Source organism: Peromyscus leucopus, chromosome 11, assembly GCF_004664715.2.
Source record: "Peromyscus leucopus breed LL Stock chromosome 11, UCI_PerLeu_2.1, whole genome shotgun sequence".
NCBI classification, from domain to species: Eukaryota; Metazoa; Chordata; class Mammalia; order Rodentia; family Cricetidae; genus Peromyscus; species Peromyscus leucopus.
In genome coordinates, this window is record NC_051072.1 from 32017216 (window position 1) to 32041781 (window position 24566).

Genomic DNA, 24566 nt, shown 5'->3' on the forward strand with positions numbered 1-24566 from the left:
TGCTGAGATTTTTGGCACAAGCCACTGTGACTGGCTACAAATCTTTCTTGAGCACATGGAGTCCTGGCCAAGTATGTGGCCTTCTGTCTTTCCAGGCATGCGTAGAAGCCTTTCGTAGCCCCTGTGCATCTTATTCTTACTTAGTCTCTCCTCCAAAGCAGTCTTGTTAGTGTGTCCTTTACCTCCATCGTTACTTACTGCCTCTGTAATGACCAAAACACTGATCAATGTCCAGTCCTGGTCCTGGGTATTAGATTAGTGCTGGCTGAGTTCCAGATCAGTCAGGGACAGACAATTGTTCAGAGCTTGACTTCCAAGAGCCGTCAGATGGGGTCCACAAAAGTCCTTTGCAAATGACTTCCGTGCTGCCTAATTCCAGTTTCAGGAAACGTGAGCTGGTACACATAGTTTGCATTCTTACCAGGGTGTAGTTATTTGTTTTGAGTAAGTGCTTTTTGCCTCCTACAGTATTTCATTGTGTTGGTTAAGACCATTTTTGCTAGTTTTTTTTTTTTTCCTTTAAAGCTTTTATAGGGCAGTTGGGTTAACACACAGTCCTTTTTGTTGATATCAACCCCCATTTCAGTGTTTAAAAATATACATTCTACTACACCTATGTAGTAAAATCCAAGTTTTAGTTTGAGAAACAGTAAAGTGTTGGTAAATATGAAGATAATGATTGACCTAATGTGTGTCCAGATTATTTATTGAGGAGGGGAGCCCATTTCCCACTGTGGACTAGGCACTGTGTGAGGATAGTTTGTTTATTGATTCCTTACTTGATGTTTTCAAAGTTCTAGTCATTTACTCCTGTGGGTCTGATAATGTTGTTTTAAGTTCATAGGGATTAAACAATTTGTTCCACACCATTGACGTCCTGTATCAGGGTGCTGAGCTTTGATCCGGATTCTGTCTGACTTCTGTACTCTCCATCTTAATCATTAATTGGAGGGTTGGTAGGTTGAAGGTGCCATGGCAGATTCTGTTCGACTTTTTAAGGAGAACAAAAAGGATCATGTTGTTTGTTAGAATATGTTTAAAAAGATAAATCACACAGCCTATAAATAAATGATCTTATGAGAAATTTTTTCTCAAGATTCATATGGATGAATAACTATTTTATTAGCACAATTATCAGATCTTGTGATTTATCTATTTCATTCAAAAGAAATAGATGAAAAATTATTCTTATGGCCCATATCCTATATTTGGAAAGTCTACTTTTACTTTATTCTCAGAATAAAATACATCCAGCTAAAGCAGCACGTATTTGTTAAATTGTTATGTGATTGAAAAGAAAAATGTCCACTTGATGAATGGAATGGCAAGACTCCTGGTTGTCTCTATATCTGCCTCTTAGAAACTGTACTTCTGTTCTGCCAACGTTCATGCTTTGACCTTGAGTTGATCCATGGCAGCGCTGTCTCCACCACAGAGAACAACAGGAATTCATCAATACCAGACACTCCTTAAGTATTTTTTATGTGTGCAAAGCACTTTATATGGATTGTCAGCGTTTAATCCTCATAGTGACTCTGTGAGTTATTATTGTCCTCACTTTACAGGTGAGGAAAGAGACACTGTTTTCAGTGACTCTCTGCTGGTAAGTGATAAAGACAGGACTTCAGCCAGGCAGAGTGGCACCTAGACAGACTCTCAACCTGCAGACTCAGAGGACCGTGTTTACGTCCTTGAAATTCACTGCACACGTTGTTGGCAGTCTACTCTTTGTGGTTTAATTGCTGGCAATTCATTCCTATAATAAGTGGCAAAGATACCAGTTTCTCTCAGTCTTCTTTCTGTCTCACTCCAAATTTGGTTTGCTTTGTTTCTGCACCAATGAAGGTTAGAGAGAAAAAAATCTTCTAAATAAATATTTTTATATAGCTAATTATTAGATTGTTTAATGTTGCTGTGACATAGCATAAGGGAATCAGACAAGTGCCTTTGGCTTTTTAAATAATGATATAAGTGACATGGAATCAGATTAAAAAAATTATAATCAAAGAAACCTCTCCTGTTTAGAGAAGGATAAACAGAAAGAACCAATTCTTAATTCCATTAAGAGATGCTTTTCTTGATTTAGGCAATCTTACTAATTTTTTCTATATCTCTCTTGCAGTATGTTATGCTGTAAATTTAAGAGTCATATATTTCTTAGGGGATTTTAAGCAATGATTCACTGACCATTGGATTACCCCTGTGACGTATTTCCAGCTGTGATAAATCCCAAAATGGGTGCATTATAACACAGCTGGTGGTTTAAGAGATGAAACAATACTTGTTTTTTTTTTTTTGTGAAATCCTGAACCTAAGGCCTTTGTCTTCCCTACTTAGAGTACTTCTCATGTTTTCCTTGAAGTCTGATTTTCTTAAGATGTGGTCAGTGTCCTTTGCCACTCTGCTCTTCAAGTCCTAAAATGTTGGCCCCTACTTGCACTCTTCTGTTATTCTGCTTAGAGGACGCAGTTAGTGCGTTACATACTGTCTGGAATGCACTCAATGTGCTATTTAGAAGTGTAAGATGCTCCAGTTTTCTCTTTATTTGTTTACAGCATTTCTAAATGACACTTTTAGGTAAGTCCTGACAAAACACTCAAATCTGTATAATAGCCTGCATAAACACTGAAGAGTTCATACAGTCCGGGTTCTTAACTTGGCAGTACAGTGGATTGTTATCAGAAAACCAAACCCGAACCTACTGAATAAATCTGTCCCCTTTGAATGCACTAGAGGGTCAGTGCAGCATGCGTTTTAGAGATGCCTTTGAGTGTTACAGAAAACAGGAAAGGAAGGACTTGGTGCCTGAAAGCCTCTAAATTCCTAGTTCTTTTACCTTTCTACTTTGCTGCTGTGTGTTTCTTGACCATCCCTTGGGAGCTGTTGTCCCCCCTCTGGAAAACAAAACAAAACAAACGTCTATATGAGGTAGCATTGTTATGCTCACTGATACTGGCTATTCCCTGTTCCTGGTTTAGAGGCACATTTCCCATGTCAGTATACATGTTAGTAAAGACTCATCGTCATGGTCAGCTGCCTTTACTGCACTGGGCCTGTGTTGAGGCAAAACCTCATAGAGCAGCAGCATGTGACAGAAGAGGAAGCAGAGAGGCAGAGGGAGAGAGATGTGATGTACTTTTCAAAGGCAGGGCCCCAGAGACCTTCTTCTCCCAATCTGGAAGTACTTCCACTTTTCAGCACTTCTCAACAGTTTGATCAATTATTAACCACTCAGTGGATTAATCCTTTGATTTGCCTGTACTTCCTTCATCTAATCACCTCCTAAAAGCCTTCCAAACCACCACCCCACCCCCGCCCCCCACAACTTGTGACCACTCCGCTGGGGACCAAGCCTGCCCTGTAAACACACCTCTGCCCTGATCCCTGTGTCATTTCTGTCTCCGTTAATGAAGAGTAAACATTTGCCCACCCGAACATCTGTCTCAACTGCAAAACACTCAAAGCCTTGCCTGTGACACTGGAAAGGTAGAGAAGTAAAAGCTTAGAGATGTTGTTCTTAGTATGTTAGCTTTTATTCTAATTTTTTCAACATTATTTTTAGTATGTTAGCTTTTATTCTCATTTTTTCAACATTATTTTTAGTATGTTAGCTTTTATTCTCATTTTTTCAACATTATTTTTAAGTCAAGAATTTACATTTAAACTGATTTTTCTCTTTTTGGTTGGAAATACTTCAGCAATATTTTAACATTTTTGATTAACTAAATGTATAAAATGCTATCTGACATACTACAGTCTTTATTCAATATTTTAGTGTTTTTTTTTCTTCAGCACTTTCTTAGGCATTGACATAAAGCTACTATAGGTACACCTGGGATAATTTCATTTATTTTGTTTAGCACTGAAATAGCTCTGCATTCCTAAAGGAAATGTTTATAAATCTTGTCTAACTTTCTTATCAACTCATAGAGTTGGCTGTTATTTTTATTCCCATTTTACTGGTTTGAAAATAGCTGCATATATACTCTGGGGTCAACAAGGTCCAGTTGTGTGTTTTTTTATATTGGGCTTGTATGAAATATTTAGTTTGAACAAAAAGATCATAGCAGAAGTGTTTGAAAACCATTCCCAACACCATGCTTTACTCTCCACACAAATGTGTAGCAAAACCCTCTAGAGTTGTAACATTTCTATTCTCAGTAAAGGGTAATTTAAATTCATTGAAAACACAAATTTCTTAAAATACGGTTAGGTTCTAAAATATATTTTGAGGCTTAGGAACAGTTTTTGAAATATGTTTTTATTGCTCACATTTAAATTGCTTTGATTCAAAAAATTTAAATGTATTCATGTTAGCTGAAAGGTCTACAGTAAATCATATTTTAAGGACACATATGAAAGTTTTCATCCTTTTAAGTTGGTAAATAATAGATATTATGTAGTAAATATGTATGTGTTGGCAATTGATTATAAGGTTTTGTAGTCTAAATTGTAGGAAATTGATTGCTCCAAGACAACACACAATTATTAAATCTTAAGGTCACATATTAAAACAAAAGAAGAAAAGAACTAATAATGACAGACTTGATTACATGATTTTCTATGAAAATATAACATAAACTCGTTATTACACCTATCTCTTAATAGATGTTAAGTAGCTGTGTACAGTTTAAAATAAACTGGCATTTTCTGTGTAACTGTCAGTCATGGTAGTTTTTCATGAGGGGTACACAAGAATCATTTCAGAGTGGGAAAAGGATAGTCTACAGTGTGACTCCTTCCATAGTGCCAAGGAGGAATGATTCTGTTTCTCTTCCTTGAGTTGATGCCCTTTCTGTGATTAGAGAAGCCTGATATTTTTTACTTATTCTTTTAGAATTTTCATGAATGTGCATAATATATTTTGATCATATAAATCCCATACTCCCCAGCCAACTCCTCCCAATGATACCCCCACATCCCACTCCCAATTTCAATCAGTGCCGTCCATATATACATGTCTGTAGAGTCATTCACTAGGAAATGGACAACCTACCAGAGGCCACTTACCCTGAAGAAGGCTGACTCTCACTACCCCAGCTGTATTCAACTTTCAAAGCACCTCAGCTAGGGTTGAGACTCCATGGTACCTTCCTCCATCTATGCTCGAATTATGACTAGTTTTGTCTTGTACAGGTCTTGTGTGAGCATCTACAGTTGCTGTGAGTTCATGAGAGTGATAGCTCTGTCATGTCCAGAAACACTTTCTTAGCAATTCTCTTCAACCTCTGGCTCTTAAAAATCCTTCTGCCCTCAGAAGTGCCAGAGGGGATTGAGGACACCACGAAAACAAGGCCCTCCAAGTCAACATGAGCAAAGCTCATATGAACTCACAGCGACTGAAGCAGCATGCACAGGGCCCACACAGGTCTGCAACAGGTCCTCTGTATATGTATTACGACTTCCAAGTTAGTGTTTTTATGGAATTCCTAAGTGTGTAAACAGGTAGGTCTCTGATTCTTTTGCCTTCTCTTGGGCTCCTTTTCTTCTATTTGTTTTTGTCAACTCCAATGTATTAGTTTTTATTTTGTTTTATTTTATTTTATTTTAATTATCCCTTAGATGCCTGTTTCTTTTCTAATCAGAGACAGAAAGGGGGTTGATCTAAATGGGAGGGAAGGTGGGGAGAAACTGGGAGGAACAGAGGGAGGGGAAACTGTAGTCAGGATATGTTATGTGAGGAAAATGCCTATTTTCAATAAAAGGAGAAAAAGAAAAAAATCTTTCTGCCCTCCTCTAGAATGTCTTCTGAGCTGTTCGGGAGGGGTTGCAGTATTGAAGTCCCACTTAGGGGTAGATACCACATAGTTACTCATTCACCACACTCTGACCAGTTGTCAGAGAGATACCTAATTTTAATTACCTTATATAATTTCAGAATTTTTGTAGTACCATCATGTATTGACAATTCAAATTTGCAAATATAGTATAGATGAAGGAGAGGGTATTACTGTATAAAACAGCTGTGTAGATGTAGAAATATTTATGAGAAAGTTTAATGTTTTTGTATCGTACATCTTGAAGTGTTTTGACACTTCACTAGCGCCGACTTAGTGTGGTGTTAGTATGGTAATAATTAATAACAACACTTACTGTCTCATTGCCACATTGCAAAATAGGATATATGTTCTTGTAAGAATGTAATTATGCTTTTACTTGTAAATTTTTAGAATGATGGAAAGTTGTTTGGGTTTTTGTTTTCCGAAAACATACTTTCTAGTTTGCCTGATTCCCTTCTTCCAGCTGATGGAGTGCTAGGAGGTTTCCGGAAATGAGCTTTACACAATTGAGTATGGAAAGAAGGGTGACTTTTAGGGAAACATGTCCATAAAGTAATTGTGTCATAGTTTCATTCATTAGGATGCAGGTTTATTGTTTGAGAAGACTGTTGGTCAATCTCTGGGATTCAGAGCTTTCTAGGTGCAGGGCCAGGAGAGTGAATGCAGAAGAAATCACTATGGAAAACATTTCCTTGGGGGAAATTACCAAAATTCATTCTAGACAAAGTCAGAACAGCTCATGAATTCCTAGGATTGTCAGTTATGAGGCATATATATATATATATTATATATATACATATATATGCATATGTATATATGCATATTCATCTACCATAATTTTTTCATAAGTGTTTCTTGTATTGTAATTTTTAATGAACTCTTAAATTTGGTGTAGTGAAATTTTACTTCTGTTTAAAGCAGTAGTATAAAATTGAAAAAGTAGTTTCTGTTACTTTTTTAATTGTAAATAATTTTTTCATGGAATATATTCTGATCATGATATATATTATGTAACCTGCTTTTCCTTTTACTTGAATGCTTAATTTACTCTGAAATTTGCCATATATGTGTATGTATATATATATATATATATATATATATAGAGAGAGAGAGAGAGAGAGAGAGAGAGAATGTGTGTATGTGTGTATGTGTGTGCCATTCACATATATACACACATGTTTAATTGTTAAAGATTCAGATAAAACTGATAATTATTGGAATTACTAAATAAACCATACTTTGTTATTCAGTTTGGAGGTTACTGTATTTTAGTCACTAAAAGGGTGGTATGTTATTTAACTAGAGTATTATTCTTCTGTGTTGCTGTTTACTGGGATGAGTGAGTGATACATGGGCAATTCCCAGCAGTCCTTCAGGGTCTCTAAGCCTTTTTCTCCCTCCATTTTTGTTCACGTACAACTTTGTTATATCCAGACATTGATGTAACTTTGAATTTTATAGTTAATATGCAGTAACGGTTGCTCCTGTTCCTTAGCGTCGTAGCACATTATACTCCCCAGAAAGTGAACAAAAGGAAAAAAGCCTCGTGTCCTTGGGGGAAAATTGAGGCATACATACACAGATCCTCCTAAAAGATTGAAGAAGATTTCAGAATAAGTCAGACGTTCATATAGTGGGGAAAAGAGTCGGAATTGACGAGTCTGCTCTGTGCTTATCCAAACACATAGCACTGAGTGTAAACTGAGTCAGCACAACTCCCTCCATTGAACCTCTTCCCCCGATTTCAACATTTCTGAAACTGAATCAGATCAGACCAGCACTGTTAGGATCATCAAACGCGATAGAGCAAATCCTTTATCCCCTTAGATCACCTTCAGGGATTCTGCCAGAAATTGTGATGACTCAGGCTTCCTATCCACAAAGCCACACATATGGGCTCCTTCTGAACATAAAGGATGTTCAGAACAGAGCCATACTTTCCCCTGGCTGAGCACCATCGGGTCATCCTCTAGAAGCACCTAGCCCGGGAGCTGCGGCACTAACAAATGCCTTTTGTCTGGTGTGCAGAGGCACAGTCGATGGCATCGTGTTAGGCTTCATCAGCTACCTAATGCAATGTAACTGGGGAGATAAGATAAATCAAGGGGCTGACACTGTATTAGAATTGAACAATGAGAGCTCCTCCAAAGGAATTGCAGAGCGTATATTTCAGCGCTGTTGACCTCAGGAGGTTATTGATGTCAAAAGTCTGTGCAACAAAACCAATCTTTCAAGAGCTAGGTAGCAAGTATGTAGAGTCATGCTTATTTCTTTGAACTAAATTTCCTAAGGAAAAGTGAGACTGGCTCATTACATCTTTTTAATGTAGTTTTTGTGTATAGCTTCATTATATACCCAACCAGGGTTATACTTTTTAAAATGAATATATCTAATGTTGTGCATTGCACATTGGATAGAGAGATGTACTTCACCGCTTAATATTCTTTTCATTGATTGCTAAATTGTTCTGAATGGAAATGTCTCCACCTTGCTCAAACGGATCATTTGTTATTGTAGTTGTGATTCTACAAAGAGACTCTTGTTAGTACAGTGCAAGAATTTGGTTATTACTAAGTAACATGATATGATTTCCTTGTATAAAATAGTCTAAGCCTCTGTACTTATTATATAGAATGACTTTCCATTTTTGAATTGAAAGATGGAAAAATATACTGTAATTGACTCCTGTTCTTTTGTAGCCCACGGTGTGTGAGAGGGAGCTGTGTGTATTTGCTTTCCAAACCCTGGGGGTGATGAATGAAGCCGCCGATGAGATAGCCACTGGAGCTCAGGTACTCATGCGAATTGTGTCTTGTTTGGGTTTGAAAAATTTGTTCCAGTCTACCGCTGTTCTCTCTGTGCTGTTCTTGGGGGGAAGAATTCTGATAGCGTCCTGCTGAAAACAATCTGGCACTTGATCTTTTTTCTTTTAAATCTATGCTTTGTCATTTTGCAGTGGCCTAGGGGAGAAACCAAACAATTTTCTTTTAAAAATAATTGTCTTGTGTGGTAAATGGGGCAGAAAGCCTTGCATGTGTTCTTTTGTATTTTGTGGGTTTGTTTGTTTTGTTTTTTGCTTTTTGGTGCAGTTATACTTCCACAAAGTAGAAATCTGTCTATTTATTTCATTTATTGTCTATCTGGAGGGTTTCACTTTGTAGCCTTGGGTGTCCTGGAACTTGCTATGTTGTGGCTGGCCTCCTACTCACAGAGTTCCACCCATCTCTGCCTCCCAAGTGCTGGTATTGAGAGTGTGCTCCACCAGGCCCAGCTTGTTGTTATTTGTTGTTGTTGGATACAGGGTTACACCGGGCCATGTTCGTGGAGACAGGATCCTAGTAGGTGGCCCAGACTGCCCTTGAGTTGAACTTGTAAACCAACTACTGCGTTGGTGTCTCCAGGGCTGGGATTATAGCCATGTACCATCATCCATTTACTGTGCATTGTAAAAATGCTTGTTTGAAATCTTTGCAGACATAAATTTCCCTATTTGTATCCACACTGGGTTACATCCGTTCAGAGGAGTTCCTTCCATCCAGACAGTAGCCTCTTTCTTCATTCCTTTTCCAGAAACAGCATGTTCTTCTGGGAACTGGAGAATGGAGGCAGCTTAGTATAGACAGTACTGTCCCCGTGTAAATCAGCAGAGGGATCATTGAATACATAGCAACAAAGCCATTGTATTTAACAATGACCATTAATAGCTTTGACAGAGGAGAGGAACAAGAGGCAAGGTGACTTCCAGCAATTTGCTTTTCCTAGAATATGGCAAAATCGTCATGGCCGTGTGACTTTTCTAACCCGGGGCAATGTCCTCCCCTACAGTGTCAGGCCTCTCTAGGATAGCTCCAGAGCCTCCATACACACTGTTATCTAATAGCTATTTTGTTATCATTCCATTTAATAACACCAGAGACTGCAGTGAAGCATGTGTTCCTTTAATTGCTATCTATTTTGTATATCTTGCCCATTAGACTGCACACAGCATCATAGCACAGACCTGACTTGTTCATCTTACCATAGAATCTAGAACAGTGTCATCACACACTGTGTGCTCATGTCAGAGACATAACTCAGAGCAAATGCTATTTGAAATCAGTGGTCCCATTTGGCCAAGTTTGGTATCAAGTCATGAACTACAGATTTGAGAGAAGGGTGACAGACCTGGGGCTTCCTGATTACATTGTGCTGCCCTGAGCAGGACAGTCAGTAGCAAAATATCCACTGGATATCCAGAAGTGACTCATCTCACGTGTTTTCCAAGGTGGTAGATCTACTCGTGTCCATGTGTAGATCTGCATTGGAATCTCCTAGAAAAGTCGTCATTTTCGAGCCATATCCTTCTGTGGTAGATCCTAATGACCCTCAGATGTTGGCCTTCAACCCCCGGGTAAGTGGTCAGCTTGAGCCTACCATGTCCAAAGCTCCTGTGAACCAGGATGGAGACTTTAGTCTTATGGCTCTCTTCCCTTTGAATGTCTGTCTTGTTAAGTGTATCTATGGTTGTTTTAAGGTCATAGCATGTATTTTGGGATTCTATAATCTCATCAGAGTAGAAGGAACATTAGTCAAGGGATAGCTTCCCCTTTTCTCCTTTATCACTTCAACATTCTTCCCCTGCTGTTACCTACCCTTCTCCTCAGAAGTTAACAAAAGTTAAATCCATATTGTTAAAAGACTCACATATCTTAAGAAAACCAGATCATGAATACTTATGGCAGAACTCTTTCTGAAATAATAGAATTTCAAATGGACTGAGAGCCAGAATTGCCTCAGTTTATATTATTGTTCATCTCGAAATCCTTTTAGAGAAATGACTATATAATACACCCTCAGAAGACCTTTCCTTCCTTGTTTACTTTCTGCATAGAAATGAGGGATCATTTGAGCACATACTGTCACCTTACTCTTTGGGTAGCAGTGTTCCAATCTAAAATTAAAGCACTTGGGAGATTTGAAGTATATCTTCTTCCAGAAGGATTCTAAGCTTACTTTATTGCTTATTGCTTTGGTGTGGTGAAAGCCAGAATGAAGAGCCCAAAAATCCTTCTGTATTTCAAGATTTTTATTTCAGGGAGGTGAACATGATTTTGCGACCTTACATAAGGAATACTCCTTTAGTTTTTCTTTCCTGTGATTCTGGATAATCAGCCCTCTGTCCTTGAGCTATCTTATTACAGTCTTTTATGTACCATCCTTTGCTTTCACACTGGCTTTGATGGAAAATGCATGTACAGAAACAGTATGTTTCTCCAGTAATATGTGACTTGCAAAGGCTTGTAAGTGAATAATGTTTTTTTTTTCTTTGTCATATAGAAAAAGAACTATGACCGAGTAATGAAAGCTCTGGACAGCATAACTTCCATCAGAGAAATGACACAGGTAAAAATGTGGTCTCGTATTCTTCTACCATTCAGTCTGCATGAGTAAAATCATATTTTAAAAATGTCTTCAGAACAACACTTACAGAATGCACATTTTTTTTCTATACAAGACATAATTAAAATCATAAAAATGTGCTAGGATGGTTTAATTCAGTTCTGTCAGTGTCTTGGCGTGCTAACATTGATCACTAAAGAATAAATGCATAATTGTAATCTTAATATTTTGTTCTTAAACTTGAGTAAAAACTTTGAGTATTTGAAGTTATTCAACAGGATATTTTATTTTTAAAACAGTGTTTACATCTAATAAGTACCACCTTTGGTATTAACTGGTGCTAAAAATTTCAGATATGATTTTGATTGTTAAAATAGACAGAGATTTGGGACAATAGAGAATGGTGTTGCATGTGTACCACCACATCTGGCCACAAATATTCTTTGTCATTTGATGTGTGTGTGTGTGTGTGTGTGTGTGTGTGTCTTGCTTTTTGAGATAACATCTGAAGTAGTTCAAGCTGACCTTGAACTTGCTATGTAGCTAAGGATACCTGGAACTTCTGATCTTCCTTTGTTCGTCTCTTAAGTGATGGGTTACTGACATATGGACATATGCCACCACAATAGCTCTAGAAATATTCTCTCTCTCTTCCTCCCTTCCTACTTCCTTTCCTCCCTCCCTTCTGTGTGCTCATATGATTTCTTCAGTCCCTAGAATTAGTCTTTAAAATCCATTTTCAGGGTTGAAGAGGTTGCTCAGTGGTTAAGGGCACTGGCTGCTCTTCCAGAGGACTTGGGTTCAGTTCTCAGCACCCACATGGTAGCTCATAAATGTCTGTAGCTCAAGCTCCAGTGGATCTGACTCCCTCACTCAGACATATATGCAGACCACATACCAAGGCACATAAAAATAAAAAAATACTAAAAGATAAAAAAATTCATAAAATGTTATAGGTATAACACAGAACCTATAACCACGTTGGAACCGACAGCCACCCTGGGAGTATGAGCTGATGTTTCTTGTTCTTAGGGAAGCTCTGGTGGAAAGATGTGCTAAGTGAAGATCTGGGTTTATTATGAAAACTTAACACATCCCTGTGCTACAACCTAGCACTTGGAGAAACATTGTTGAAGTACTGAGGCCTTTTCACTGTTGAAACATTGCAAAGAGGTTTAAAAAAAATCATCATAAATAAAATTAATAATCCAAAATTAGCAGTACATGTTGTGCACAGCTTACACATGTCCTTTCTAGGCCTGCCTTGGTGCTAGACACCATTAAGCATATGATGAGTCTAGCCTGGGGTCATTCATTCTCTCTGTGGAGAAAGAGAAGTCTTCTCTTCCCCAGGTTCACTGAGTTTCTTTCTACTTTACCCCTCACGCCAGTGTGGTCTCCACCCCTTTATTGAAGACGTTCTCAAATGTACATTTCACACTTCTAATTCTTGTCCTTGATTCCTTTGGTCATTATTTATTCATGATGACCAGTATTCATTCGTTAGTTTGCTCTTTCATCTCTTCCTCTCTTCCTTCATTCAACAGTCTATATTAGACAGTGGCACATATGTGCATCCGTACTTCACATGTGATACCGTTTGCTTTAAATCTCCCATTTCTTTTTAGTGACCATTCGGGGCTCATAATTTGCAGTAGCCTCTGGATTATTTTTTCAAACAACCCTTATTTTTATAAGGAAAGAAAAGAATAAAGTACATTTTTTCATAAGGATAAGAAAGAAGAAATAATGCTGCATCTTATGTAAAGATAAATATTTTTAGTCACAATAAGAGATTTAGTATAGGGTATTTGTACTATACTCTAGAGTCTAGACTCATATATGATTCTTAGGTTTAAACATGGCTACAAACCCTGACTCTAGAATCTACTCACTGCCAAAAAAAATTGCTTTCTTTATTCTGGGCATGTGTAAGCTATTGTTAAGAAGGCCATAGAGAAGTTGAAGCATCAGCCTAGGAAGTTAGAGGCCTGAGTTTCATAATCACCTCAGTGTGGTGTGGTGCATGACCTTGGGAGAGTTGTTTAGTTTTACTTGGAGCCTCAGTGCCTTCAGTATCTAGTAAGGAAAAGTAACTTTGTATTTTCTCCCGCAGAGTATCTGCATAGGCATGCTGTCAGGCTTTATTGAATCAAATTTTTTCAAGCTTTTCCACAATATTACACTAACCCATGTTTTAAATTCTCAGCTAGCTCTAAGCTGTTACAAAGACGTTGTTCTTTGGTCTGTAATAAAATGTTTAATTTGACAGTAAATTCCATTTAATTTCTGTTGGAGAAGGTTCTTACATAAATTGTGTTCAGTTTTCATATAGAATGCATTAGGACTGTGAGTTTTCCTTTAATGTTAAAATTCAAAGTGTTTGACAACAAAGAGAAACGTTGTAGGGTGCTTTGTTAAGGGATGGGGTCCTTTCTCTTTTGAGCACCCCTGTGGGTGAGGGACTGCAATGTAAGCTGAACTTACCTCTCAACCATTTTCCTTCAACCCCAGGAGGAGTGAGGCTTATAAAGGGAACTGAAGGAGTTAGGAGGAAGAGAAAATGGGGGAACAGAAGGATGAGACCAGGGGAGAGATGTAGACACGGAAGATCATAGGAGGGGCCAAGTGGAAGATCACAGAAAGCAGTATGGTGAAGTTGGTTGGTACAGCGTAGGCTGTGTGATAGCTTTACATCTTCTCAAGAGAGATACAGAGGTGTGTGTGTGTGTGTGTGTGTGTGTGTGTTCAGGGGTAAGGGAGTCACATCTAGTAATCTAGTGAAGGTGGAATTCTGGCCAATATTGGGTCAAGTCTTTGTTTTTCATCTTCTGTTATTTTTAATTTAAACATAATTACATCATGTACCCCCTTCCCTCTCCTCCCATGTCTCACTCAACCCTACTCCCTTTCAAATCATGATCTCTTCTTTCTCAATTACTATTGTTACACACACACACACACACACACACACACACACACACACACACACAAACATGAGTAAATATAGGAATGTAATTTGCCGAGTCTGTTTAGTGTTATTTATATGTTTGTAGAATTGACCACTTGGTATTGGATAACCACTTGGGGAACTCAACCCTCAGGAAGTCTAATTCTTCTCTCAGTAGTTGTTAATTGCCTACAGCTCTTCATCAAGCAGTGGAGTCCCATGAGATTTCCCCCTTCCACACTGGCATGTGAACTGTTGTTGTTCTTTGTTCAGGCAGCCTTATTGTTGAGATTTCATGGATGTGGCTGCCTTGTAGCTAAAGGCACAATCTCTTAGCAGACTTCCTGCTCCTCTGTTTCTTACAATCATGCTGAGCCCTTTCCTATGATGTTCCCTGAACCTTAGGTATAGGGGTTGTGTAGTAGATTCATCAGTTGGGGCTGGGCATCCCCCTGATCTTTATTCTCTGCATTTTGATCTATTGTGGCTTTCTCTAATGATCTCCATCTGTGGCAAAGACAAGCTTCTTTGGTGAGAACTATACTTACATGAGAGTATAAGTGTTCACGGTGCAATTAGACAATATACTGGTTTAGGAAATTGGCAGTAGTACTTTCTCCTCTAAGATCCATGACCTCACTGGGCTGTGGGTAGTTGGTTTGGTTTACAATACCAGGCATGAATTTCCTCATTTTGAGGAGGCCTAAAGTCTAGTTAAACAGCTATTGGTTATTCGCAATTGTACTGTTATGGATCCCTTGTCTTGTTGGTTATTATTGTAGTTCATAGGCTTCACAACCATGTAGTACTATTGATTGCTTTCCTCCTTTGGCAGTTTAATAGCACTCTTTGGTACTATGAAAGCTAGTCCTCAGAGAGGAACTTTTCAGGTCAGATCCAGCTCAGGTCCTCCGAGTCCTTTGTCCAAAGTACACAGTGTCCTCAGCAATGGCCATCAACTTCTGAGAAGTAATCAAGGACAACAGCAATAGCTCACATTTGCTTTAGGATTCTCTTGGGAATCCACTGTGGGTCAAGTCTCTTATATCCAGCAGGCAAATCCTTTCACATGCTGCCTGAAGTATATTCCCTACCCCTTGTGTGAAGAAGGTAATTTGCGATTGTTTAGCCAAATCTGTATGAATTTTGTTTTAGATAGACTAGAGATATCACTTAATCTCATTTTCTTTTTGTGGAGGGGAAAGTGAATTTTAAAGAAAAATGAAGGAATATAATTTTATCTTGCAGGCGCCCTATCTGGAAATCAAGAAGCAGATGGATAAACAGGACCCCCTTGCTCATCCACTTCTGCAATGGTATAAAATTATAATTTTCCTCTAGATAAAAATTGGTAGCTTTTTCTATTTTTTTTAACATTGGGGGGAACTATTTCATAAGCCCTACAAAGCTACAGTTCTACAAGCCTGTAAAACCTGGTGATTTTTTTTTCTACCATTCTACCTTAATGACTCTCACTTTAATTAAAACTTGTATATCACAAGAGGAGGAAGGTGCTGCCATGTGTACAAGTGGGAGTACACAACAAGCTTGACAGCCATTAGTCCATGGTCTTAAAGGCTATGCTTAATTAGATTATGTGTTGAAAGCATTTTGCTTCATTTAATTTCCCAGTTCAGCGAGGACTTGGTGATAAACTTAAACCTTTCCAGTGAAGACCTTGAAATAAGCTTTGTATATTGTGGATCCTTAACAAGGCTGGTAAAATTTGGTTGACGCTTGAGCGTTGCAGAAGATGTACCGTTGAAGGGTGAGCCTGGTGAGGGGCACAGCATTTAGTCCAGCCTGAACTCTAGGAGGTCCACACAGCAGAGAGGAGAGGTGGTGATCTGAGAACACACTTTGCTTTGATGCCTGCTTCAAATAATGTGTCCTCTCTCATCTGCAAAGTGGAGACGATAAGGGCTTATAAGGGTTTTGTGTACCTGGCTCTTTGGAATTGCTTAAGTAGACTTATTATGATCATCTTAATAGTACAAATGCAAAGATTATGAAAGATCGGTCTAGATAAACGCTGGGGGTGACAAGCAGTGGAAGTGTTTTTAAAATGTCATTAAAGGGAAAAGTGCCCATTTTCCTTGGATTTTGATTGATTACCTTTGCTTGGTCAAAATTGCATAAAACACATGGTCTAATAAGACCACGGCAAACTTTAGGTAAAGAAATTGGCCTTGTTTGTGTCCATTAGGATCTGTTCTTAAAATCCTGACTGATGAAGAAAAACAATACTTTCTCTTAATGCCTCACATTTTCTCAAAGTTGAAGTGAAAAAACAAACAACTGAAATTTTGGGGTGCTATGTTCGTCACCAGATGATACAGGGGAAATCTGGTTCCTGTCTTTGGGTTCTTAGACTCAGTAATAAAATAATTTAAGAAGGGACTCAAACAAAAACTTAAAAACAAACAAACAAACAAACAAACACAAACAAGCCAAGAACAGGAGAGGCCAGCTATAAAACTCAGCAGCAACCTGGGTGGGTAGGGGGAGACAAAAAGAAAATGGCCATGCCATTTAAGTTGGCATTGGTGTCAGATGCATGGCGGGCACGCAGCCATATGATGGATGAGGGCTCTAGAGAAAGAGTGACGATTTCTCAGATGTTGTGGGGAAAGCCCAGATGTTGAGAAAACCATGCTTAGAGAAGAGATACAAAGAAGTTACGCCTTTTTGAATAAGAGAAGAATACAACAATTTTATCTCAGTGCCACGAGGTCCAGTAATGCTACTGCATTAGGGTGGGCATTCTGGGAAGGGAAAGTACAGTATCTCATTACAGCTGGTCATTCCTATCTCGGGGGCATGTGTTTAGCCTTCCTAAGAGTGGTCTCTTGGCCAAGTGAGCGACTATGTCAGCTGGAGTACTAGGTCTCCACCCAGGCCATGTTCTTAACTGTGTTTTTAACTAGAAGGTTGTTCCACCCCTCCCCTCAATCTACCAATTACACATATATAATTGTATTATTTTTTTCTCTTGAAGTGAGCCCAATTCCAAATTTTCACTATTTTTTTTTTTTTTATCTTTTTCTCCAGTTAATTAGTATCACTCTTCTTTCAGGGAGAAGAATTTAATAAAAAAAAATTATAGTCTTCTCTTCTATTTTATACACCATAGAGTATGAAGCATTAATTACTTGTACCTGGGTTAAAAATGGTCAACTTCAGTGTGTGACTATGTTGACATTTGTGTATGAGCCACGGTCAACTAAAAGCATCCTTAGGGGTTTCAACAAACAGCATCTTTGTGGAAACACATTTAGGAGTTGTAGGAGTCAAAACAATCAGGTGCATGAATCCACTTCTCATTTATAAACTACCATTATTTGAAAGTATTAAATATCTTAAAAATGTTCATTTTGCTAATATTTGGAGTCGTGCTTATTAAAAATTACACATTCACAAGTTTTATGGAACTACTTCCCAGTGAGTTTTCTCAGATGAAAGTATTTTTTTTATTTTATTTTATTTTACAATACTATTCAGTTCTACATAACAGCCACAGATTCCCTTGTTCTCCCCCTTCCTGAAAGTATCTTTTTTGATATGTAAGTTCCTTAAACTGTATTAGTGAGTAAACCGTACTTATATAATCAACTGAAAAGCAAGTTTTGTAGCACAGTAAGACTACACTTCAATCACTTGCTGAGTAGCATATGAAACAGCCAACAGATTTGCCATGTAGTTGTGACTGACTGATCATTTCAATTTCAGGGTCATCTCAAGTAATAGGTCACATATTGTGAAACTGCCAGTTAACAGGGTAAGTTCTATTTTCATATATGCACCCAGAAATGGGAGAAGGTGTTAGATGAGAGCTCTGACCGCTGTGGCTCTCAGGCAGCCTGTCCAAGGATGGATATGATTCAGCTTATTTCTTCAGTTTCAGTTTGTGCACTAGCTGCGAACCCTTCCAAGACTCAAACCCATATTCAGCCTGCACCTTGCCCTTTCAAATAAATGAATGAACGAGGAAAGAAAGAAAGGAAGGAAGGAAGGAAGAAAAGAAAGAAGAAAAAAAAAAAAAAAAAAAAAAAAAAAAAAAAAAGAAAAAAGAAAGAAAGAAAAGATAGCATCAACATGAGAGAATGTAGTCTTCCTACAAGAGTTCGTGAAGTGGTGTCTAGAGAGAGATTGGAAGAATACTTGATGTTATAGTTCTGCCTTCCCATTTGGAAAGGGAGCTTCAAACACCTTGCTTATCAGCCTAAGTAGTGTTTAAATAATGTTTTATAAAAGCTAAGGGGCCCTGATTACTGTGGTCATCACCACCTAAGAGCAGCGTTTAAAACTCTTGTTTCCCTGTTTTCACATCTCCGCATGGGAGATTGGTGTATGTGATATTCCTGTGTGAGTATCCAAGGTGAAAGGGGATGATGAGGGAGTCTTGTCAAGCAGTTCCCCTGATCTCCTTCCATTGTCAATGAGCAAAGGCATGCAAATAAAGCAGGATGATTTTCATTTTAAAATTGTGAATTAAGTCTTCTGCTTAGGAAATTCCAGAATATTTTCTCAGTGGAGGAGCTAATCCATACCCATGGAACTCTGTAATGAAAGCCTTAAAAAGAAATGTAATCAAGAAGACATTGAGTGTGAGCATGACAGCGTAGTGGAATCTAAACAAAAATGTCTTCAGTTTGTCTGTTACCTATTGCTTTCCCACCAGCCTAAAGAAGCAGCTTCCTATGGGTAATTCCATGTGAGATATAACTTAAGTTGGGTTCTAAAAAAAAAAAACACATAGTTTTAAAATTAGTCTGAAAAGGTTATTAGTGTAAAATAACCTTTAGTTTTGGAATTGGAAAATTTGGATGACTCCTCAGCTGGTCAAATGTTGACATGTTATTGTTTGTTATCACTTTGGATGGCAGCAACTGAAGTTCATGCATACTCCACACCAGTTCCTCCTTCTCAGCAGTCCACCAGCCAAAGAGTCCAACTTCAGAGCTGCTAAAAAGCTCTTTGGGAGCACCTTCGCATTTCAGTGAGTATGGCTGGGAGGGAGGGTGGTACCTGACCACTTTCCAGTGTGTGGTGGAAGAAAACATTGTCTCAGACATTGTCATGAACTTCAATGATTCAGCTCTGCGAACATTTAACTGGGAAACTCAAAACTTTCAGATGTATCATGACTTCTTAAGTTGAGACCAGTTGGAAAGATCATTGAATTTCTGGCCTTCCTGTTTCCCTCCCCCACTTCTGTGTTTTAGTGGCTCTCACATTGAAAATTGGCACTCTATCCTGAGGAATGGTCTGGTCGTTGCCTCTAACACCCGTCTGCAGGTAACATTTTTGCATGTTTTTTAATAAGAGTCGATTTATTCTTAAAGGAGAGATGTGAACTTTAGAGTATTTATTTAAAACGTTACATGGAATTTTTAAGAAAGATAAGTACATTTTCACAAAATAACTGAAGCAAAATTGATCTATGCTTGACAGTGAAGGGTCTTCTCTAAGGAGAAAATGTGAAAGCCGCAGTTGGAAAGTAAGAACTAAAATATGACTGGGTAGAAAGTAAAACCATACAAGCATTCAATCCATTATTCCAAAGAGCATTTCATCAGTTCTTTGCCTCAGTGTGGGCCTTTTTAGAGAAGAAGGAAGGCATAAGCAGAGGAGACGTGGATCACCACAGATGCATTGTGCCTGCTTTCCAGCCTTGGGCACAGTGCTCGGCATGATCAGTATATTGTGGTTGGCATCCTGAACTCTGCTATACTCTTCATTTTGTTTATTTCTCCTCAAAGCCATCCCTCCAAATTGTCCTTTAGACGGCACATGAGGAAAGAAGCAGGTCAGCCCAGTCACCTGAGCCAGCTGTCCCTGAACAGCGACAGCAGGGCTGACAATGAACGGTGCATGTCTGCAAGGGTACACCCATTGACTTGGTACCAAGTTGGTACTACTGGCGTGTGAGGGCCCTAGAGCATAGACATGAGAGAAAAAGAACTTCAAATGTTCTGTGTGGTTTCTTTAGACCACTGGAATTGTTTCAAACAATGAAGCTCCTTTTAATTTGAAAACTGCAGTGGAAGGGTGAAATAGCAGATGAAGTCCATAATAAACTGGAGTTGACACGTTGTTCATATTGTGGCTTGTGAGTGTTCATAACAATGACTTTCCATGCTCTTCAGCCAGTCTGGTTTTTAGAATTTTAGATTCATTAAAAGAAGAACTAACTATAGTCATTTGTAATAAGGGACTCTCTTTATTATTGACAGAATGAAGAACATTCTTTGGCTCTTTTTACTGACTTTTTTTTTTAATCAGCTCATTCCAAACATGGTAATAGTAATGTTTTCATATGCGACCCAGCATAAGTGTGCTACCATTTTAACAAGACTTAATGTTCCAACATGAAACCAGTTACTCTCTTCTGTATGCTGTTAATTCAGACCATTGACTGACATCTTTCTCTCTGTTGTGTCTGAAATAGCTCCACGGTGCGATGTATGGGAGTGGGATCTATCTTAGTCCAATGTCAAGCATATCGTTTGGTTACTCAGGTAATTCCATGTGTCACTTCTAATCTCAATGTTACCACTTTCATGACTGGAATAGATTAGATATATTTATATTAAATCCATTTAACACTAGTCATCATTTCTTGCTAATATTGTAATGAGATGGGGATGTTGGAGGTAAACTGAAAGCATATACTGTACAGAGCCTATGAAATATAAAACATGCAAAGAATGATGTCTCATTTATTGGCATTGAAAAATTCCTTGGGCAGTGGAACTTATGATTAGTATGCCTTTGCATTTTTAAAATTTTAACTATAAGGTAATAAATACTTTGTAAACAGATTCAAATAACACAGAGTTTTTAAAAAAGCAAATGACAATTTCTCTTTTGTCCTAAAATCTTAGTATTTAATGCATTTTCCTTTCACCTTTAACTGCTTCTATGGCAGTAGTGTGCGCGTGTGCGTGCATGTGTGCACATGCACGTGTGTGTGTGTGTGTGTGTGTGTGTGTGTGTGTGTGTGTGTAAGTGTGTGTGTTGCATGAACACACTGCACAGTTCTTCCAGGGGATGTTGTACACATGGTTCCTGAATGCTAAATCTTAGTATCTCCACGTTGCAAGAAATGATACTTAGACAAGTCTATAAACTAGGAGACAATTAACCTGGCCCATCTGTCCATTCATTAACCAGGGTTCATGCAAATTCACTACAAAGAGTCACTTTTTAGTGGTGAAGTAAAATTGGAATACTTATAAATAGATCTTACTTAGAAATATCATGATAGAAAAGACAATAAAAAGCTGATGGAAAGAATATGTACAATTTTAGAGGATTACAAAATAGCAAAAAAAAATGGAACTAGAATTATAAATGAAGAATCTTAAGTAGTCAGAATAGGTGTAGATGTTACCACGTAACTACTGTTGTATAACACGTTGACTTAAATATAAGGGAAAGCAATTGCTTCATTATGTCCAGAGTCTTTAGATCAGGAGTCTAGTGAATCTGTTTGTCATGTGATTTTCTTTGTCTCAAAGCATCCACTTTGTAGCACACAGTTGGTGGATGGGTTGTTCTGATGGTCTAAGATAGCCTGACTTCAGGCCAGACACTTGGTAGGTGGGAATTAGCAGGAACTGACACCCAAGTCCCTGGTTGTAGCTGATGGAATTTGGTGAACCCGAGAGCATTGAACCTAAACTTTTCCAGAGTGCTAATAGCATCAGGCAGCTTTTGTGTGAGCACTGCTGATCTTGTTTCTTAAGTCACATGGCGTTGGCAGCTGCCCGTACACATAGTCAAAGCCATTACAAGGCTTTCCACTGTCTCTGTTGATACCTGTTGATGACGGAATGACAGGTTACACTGTAACAGAGCATGTAAGTTAGGAAGTACTGTTATAGTAAGATATCAACAGAACAGAACACTAACAATAAAAATAAGAAGGAAAAAAAGCACTAAGATAGGTCATGTAAAATAATTAAAATCAAACTTAGAATAGTACAAGAAAAAAAGTTAATTTTTTTTTAGAAAAACACTGCATCATCAGCATAGATAATAAAAATGACAACAAAACTCAAACACTACCCCTTATGCTAGTATAACTATTCCTTAGATGGATTCATGGAAAGAGTTGGGAGGAGGATTAGGTACAGACAGACTGAATGGATGTGAAAGTCTGTCTGTGTGTGTGTATTTATCTTGGAGAGAGTCCATACCATTTATCAGAATCTGAAGGGCTTTTCATATACTTTTAAAAGTAGGAATCAGGGACTTGGAATGTAGCTTGGTAATAGAGGCCCTGGGTTCTCTTCATAGCCTAGATTGTGGCAGGGGGCAGAGGTGTAAAAATCTCCAGAAATAGATGATGTTGTGTTTGCTTTTGAGGGTTGAAAACACAGAGCCCAGACAGTGGAACAGCCCTGCATGCAGGGCTCTGCCAGGACCATACTTTGCAAACTGTTGAGCATCATTGCCTCTACCACCAAGATTTTTATTGAAATGAAAGAATTTTTTTAGTTTCTGGTATGATTGTACATTGTGCACTCTCACTGATTTAGTTCTGCATATTCTACAGTGAAATATATTGGTTCGGTTTTTCTAAAATCTTTCACAATAGGATATCATATTATGACTTTAATAGAGCAAGAGCTAAGATTTATGATTTAGCATAGGCAAAAGAACATAGAGTTCTTTGAGTTAGAAACATTGTAATTCTACAGAGAAGTGAGTATATATTGGTAGTTTACAACACCATGGTGAAATACCTCTTTGTTCCTGTCTGCATTTCCCTCTCTTATCTTTTCCTGTACTCAGCAGACAATAAGGGTGAAAATTAATTCTAATTAACTAAACATTTTTAAATCAACTTTTCAGAATTTTCTAATTCTAGTGTATACCAGAGAATTTTCTATCCCCATTTTTAATGCCAAGAATGAACAGAGATTCCTACTCCCTTAACTCTTCTGAGATTTCCCAGACCTGCAGACAATTCACTCCAGGGTCTGGGGCACAAGCAGCTGTTCCCTGGTGAGCCTGTTATAACTGTCTCTGGCTTGATGTGATTCTGCTTCTGGCCACAGTACCACGTTTGACGTAGGTGGATTGTGCTTTCAGTTGCTTCATTCAGCTGTATCCCTGAGTTCCTATTGTGCTGGTGTTCTTTCAGGGATGAACAAGAAGCAGAAGGTGTCGACCAAGGACGAGCCAGCTTCAAGTAGTAAAAGCAGCAACGCATCACAGGTGCTGTGGCCGCTCATGAGACTGCATATGATTAGTGAATTGCCGCCTCATTAGACAGCAGGATGTCGATAAATACTCAGGATTATTAAGGCAAAATAATTACATTAAGTGGTCATTTCTCATCAAGATTCAAACTCACTCTAAATGCAAAGACCACATAGCTTGTGGGTAATAACATACATTCATGAGTATGCATATGCATGCATGTACATGTGCATGTGCACGTGCACACACACACGCACGCACGCACGCACGCACGCATGCATACATATCCTGGTCTCCCATTGTATTACCAGAGTCTATCCTACAATCCAGGAACTAAAACCAGATTACTATTCTTGTTCTACTGGGAATGCATAAACACTACCAGCATGCTTAGAGCGACAGACTACTAAGTGACAAAGAAAGATACCTCACAGTAAGAAATATTTAATAATGCTATAGTGTGGGAGCTGATACTGGAGTGAATGATGTGGTCAGGAGAAAACACTCTGAGCAGATAACCTTTGAGTATAGTATTGGAGATGGAGAGGTCATGAGCCATGTGACTCTGAGAGAAAGAACTTTCCGGACAGAGTGAGGGCAAATCTCAGGCTCTTATAGAGAAAATAAGACTACCCCGGGCAAACTAAAACCCATCAGATGAATGATGAACTTAGCCCATCAATATCTGAATGGAAACTCAGCTTCTGCATGAGATGCTTTTGAAATCTCTGTGACTCAGTAAATGTTGCTATAAATGTGGGTTGGTTTTGATGGTTGCATAATCTGGGGTGGTTGGGTTTAATGTTTGAAAAGATCATGCAAGTTTCATTCTGTTTGCCTTGATGGAAACTTGCCAGCCTCATCAGTTAACCTAACTTTGAATTCTAGTTGTATGTTCTGAGATCACTGAGCTCTATTTTACCCTTGTTTCACTTCACTGGCTTTATAAGTAATTTGATAGTGATTATATTTACGTAAACTAAAGAATGCAACAAAAACAGATGGATATTAAAAGAATACATAGATATTGGTGGATAGCCTCTGCAACAGTCTTAGTTACTCTTGCTTTTTAATGACAAACACTTATTGTTGATGTTTACTGGAGTATCCCATTTTTACTGTAATTTTTAAATTGTTTTATGATTTAGTCTCAGAAAAAGGGACAGCAATCCCAGTTCCTGCAAAGCCGTAACTTGAAATGCATAGCCTTATGTGAAGGTGAGTGCCTGGGCCTTACATCCTGG

General features: G+C 38.3%; 1 protein-coding gene across 4 annotated transcripts in view; it reads left to right on the top strand.

Moving 5' to 3' along the window:
• The window catches only part of Parp8 (poly(ADP-ribose) polymerase family member 8), a 186628-nt gene that overhangs the window by 148099 nt on the left and 13963 nt on the right, over window positions 1-24566 (top strand). For all 4 annotated transcript variants that reach the window (XM_037209427.1, XM_037209428.1, XM_028885372.2 and 1 more), the window contains 10 exons: window positions 8480-8572; window positions 10045-10170; window positions 11097-11162; window positions 15358-15425; window positions 17839-17887; window positions 18996-19108; window positions 19335-19407; window positions 20561-20630; window positions 23264-23337; window positions 24471-24540. In XM_037209427.1, the coding sequence (XP_037065322.1) occupies window positions 8480-8572; window positions 10045-10170; window positions 11097-11162; window positions 15358-15425; window positions 17839-17887; window positions 18996-19108; window positions 19335-19407; window positions 20561-20630; window positions 23264-23337; window positions 24471-24540 (802 nt within the window). The remainder of the gene's footprint in view (window positions 1-8479; window positions 8573-10044; window positions 10171-11096; window positions 11163-15357; window positions 15426-17838; window positions 17888-18995; window positions 19109-19334; window positions 19408-20560; window positions 20631-23263; window positions 23338-24470; window positions 24541-24566) is intronic.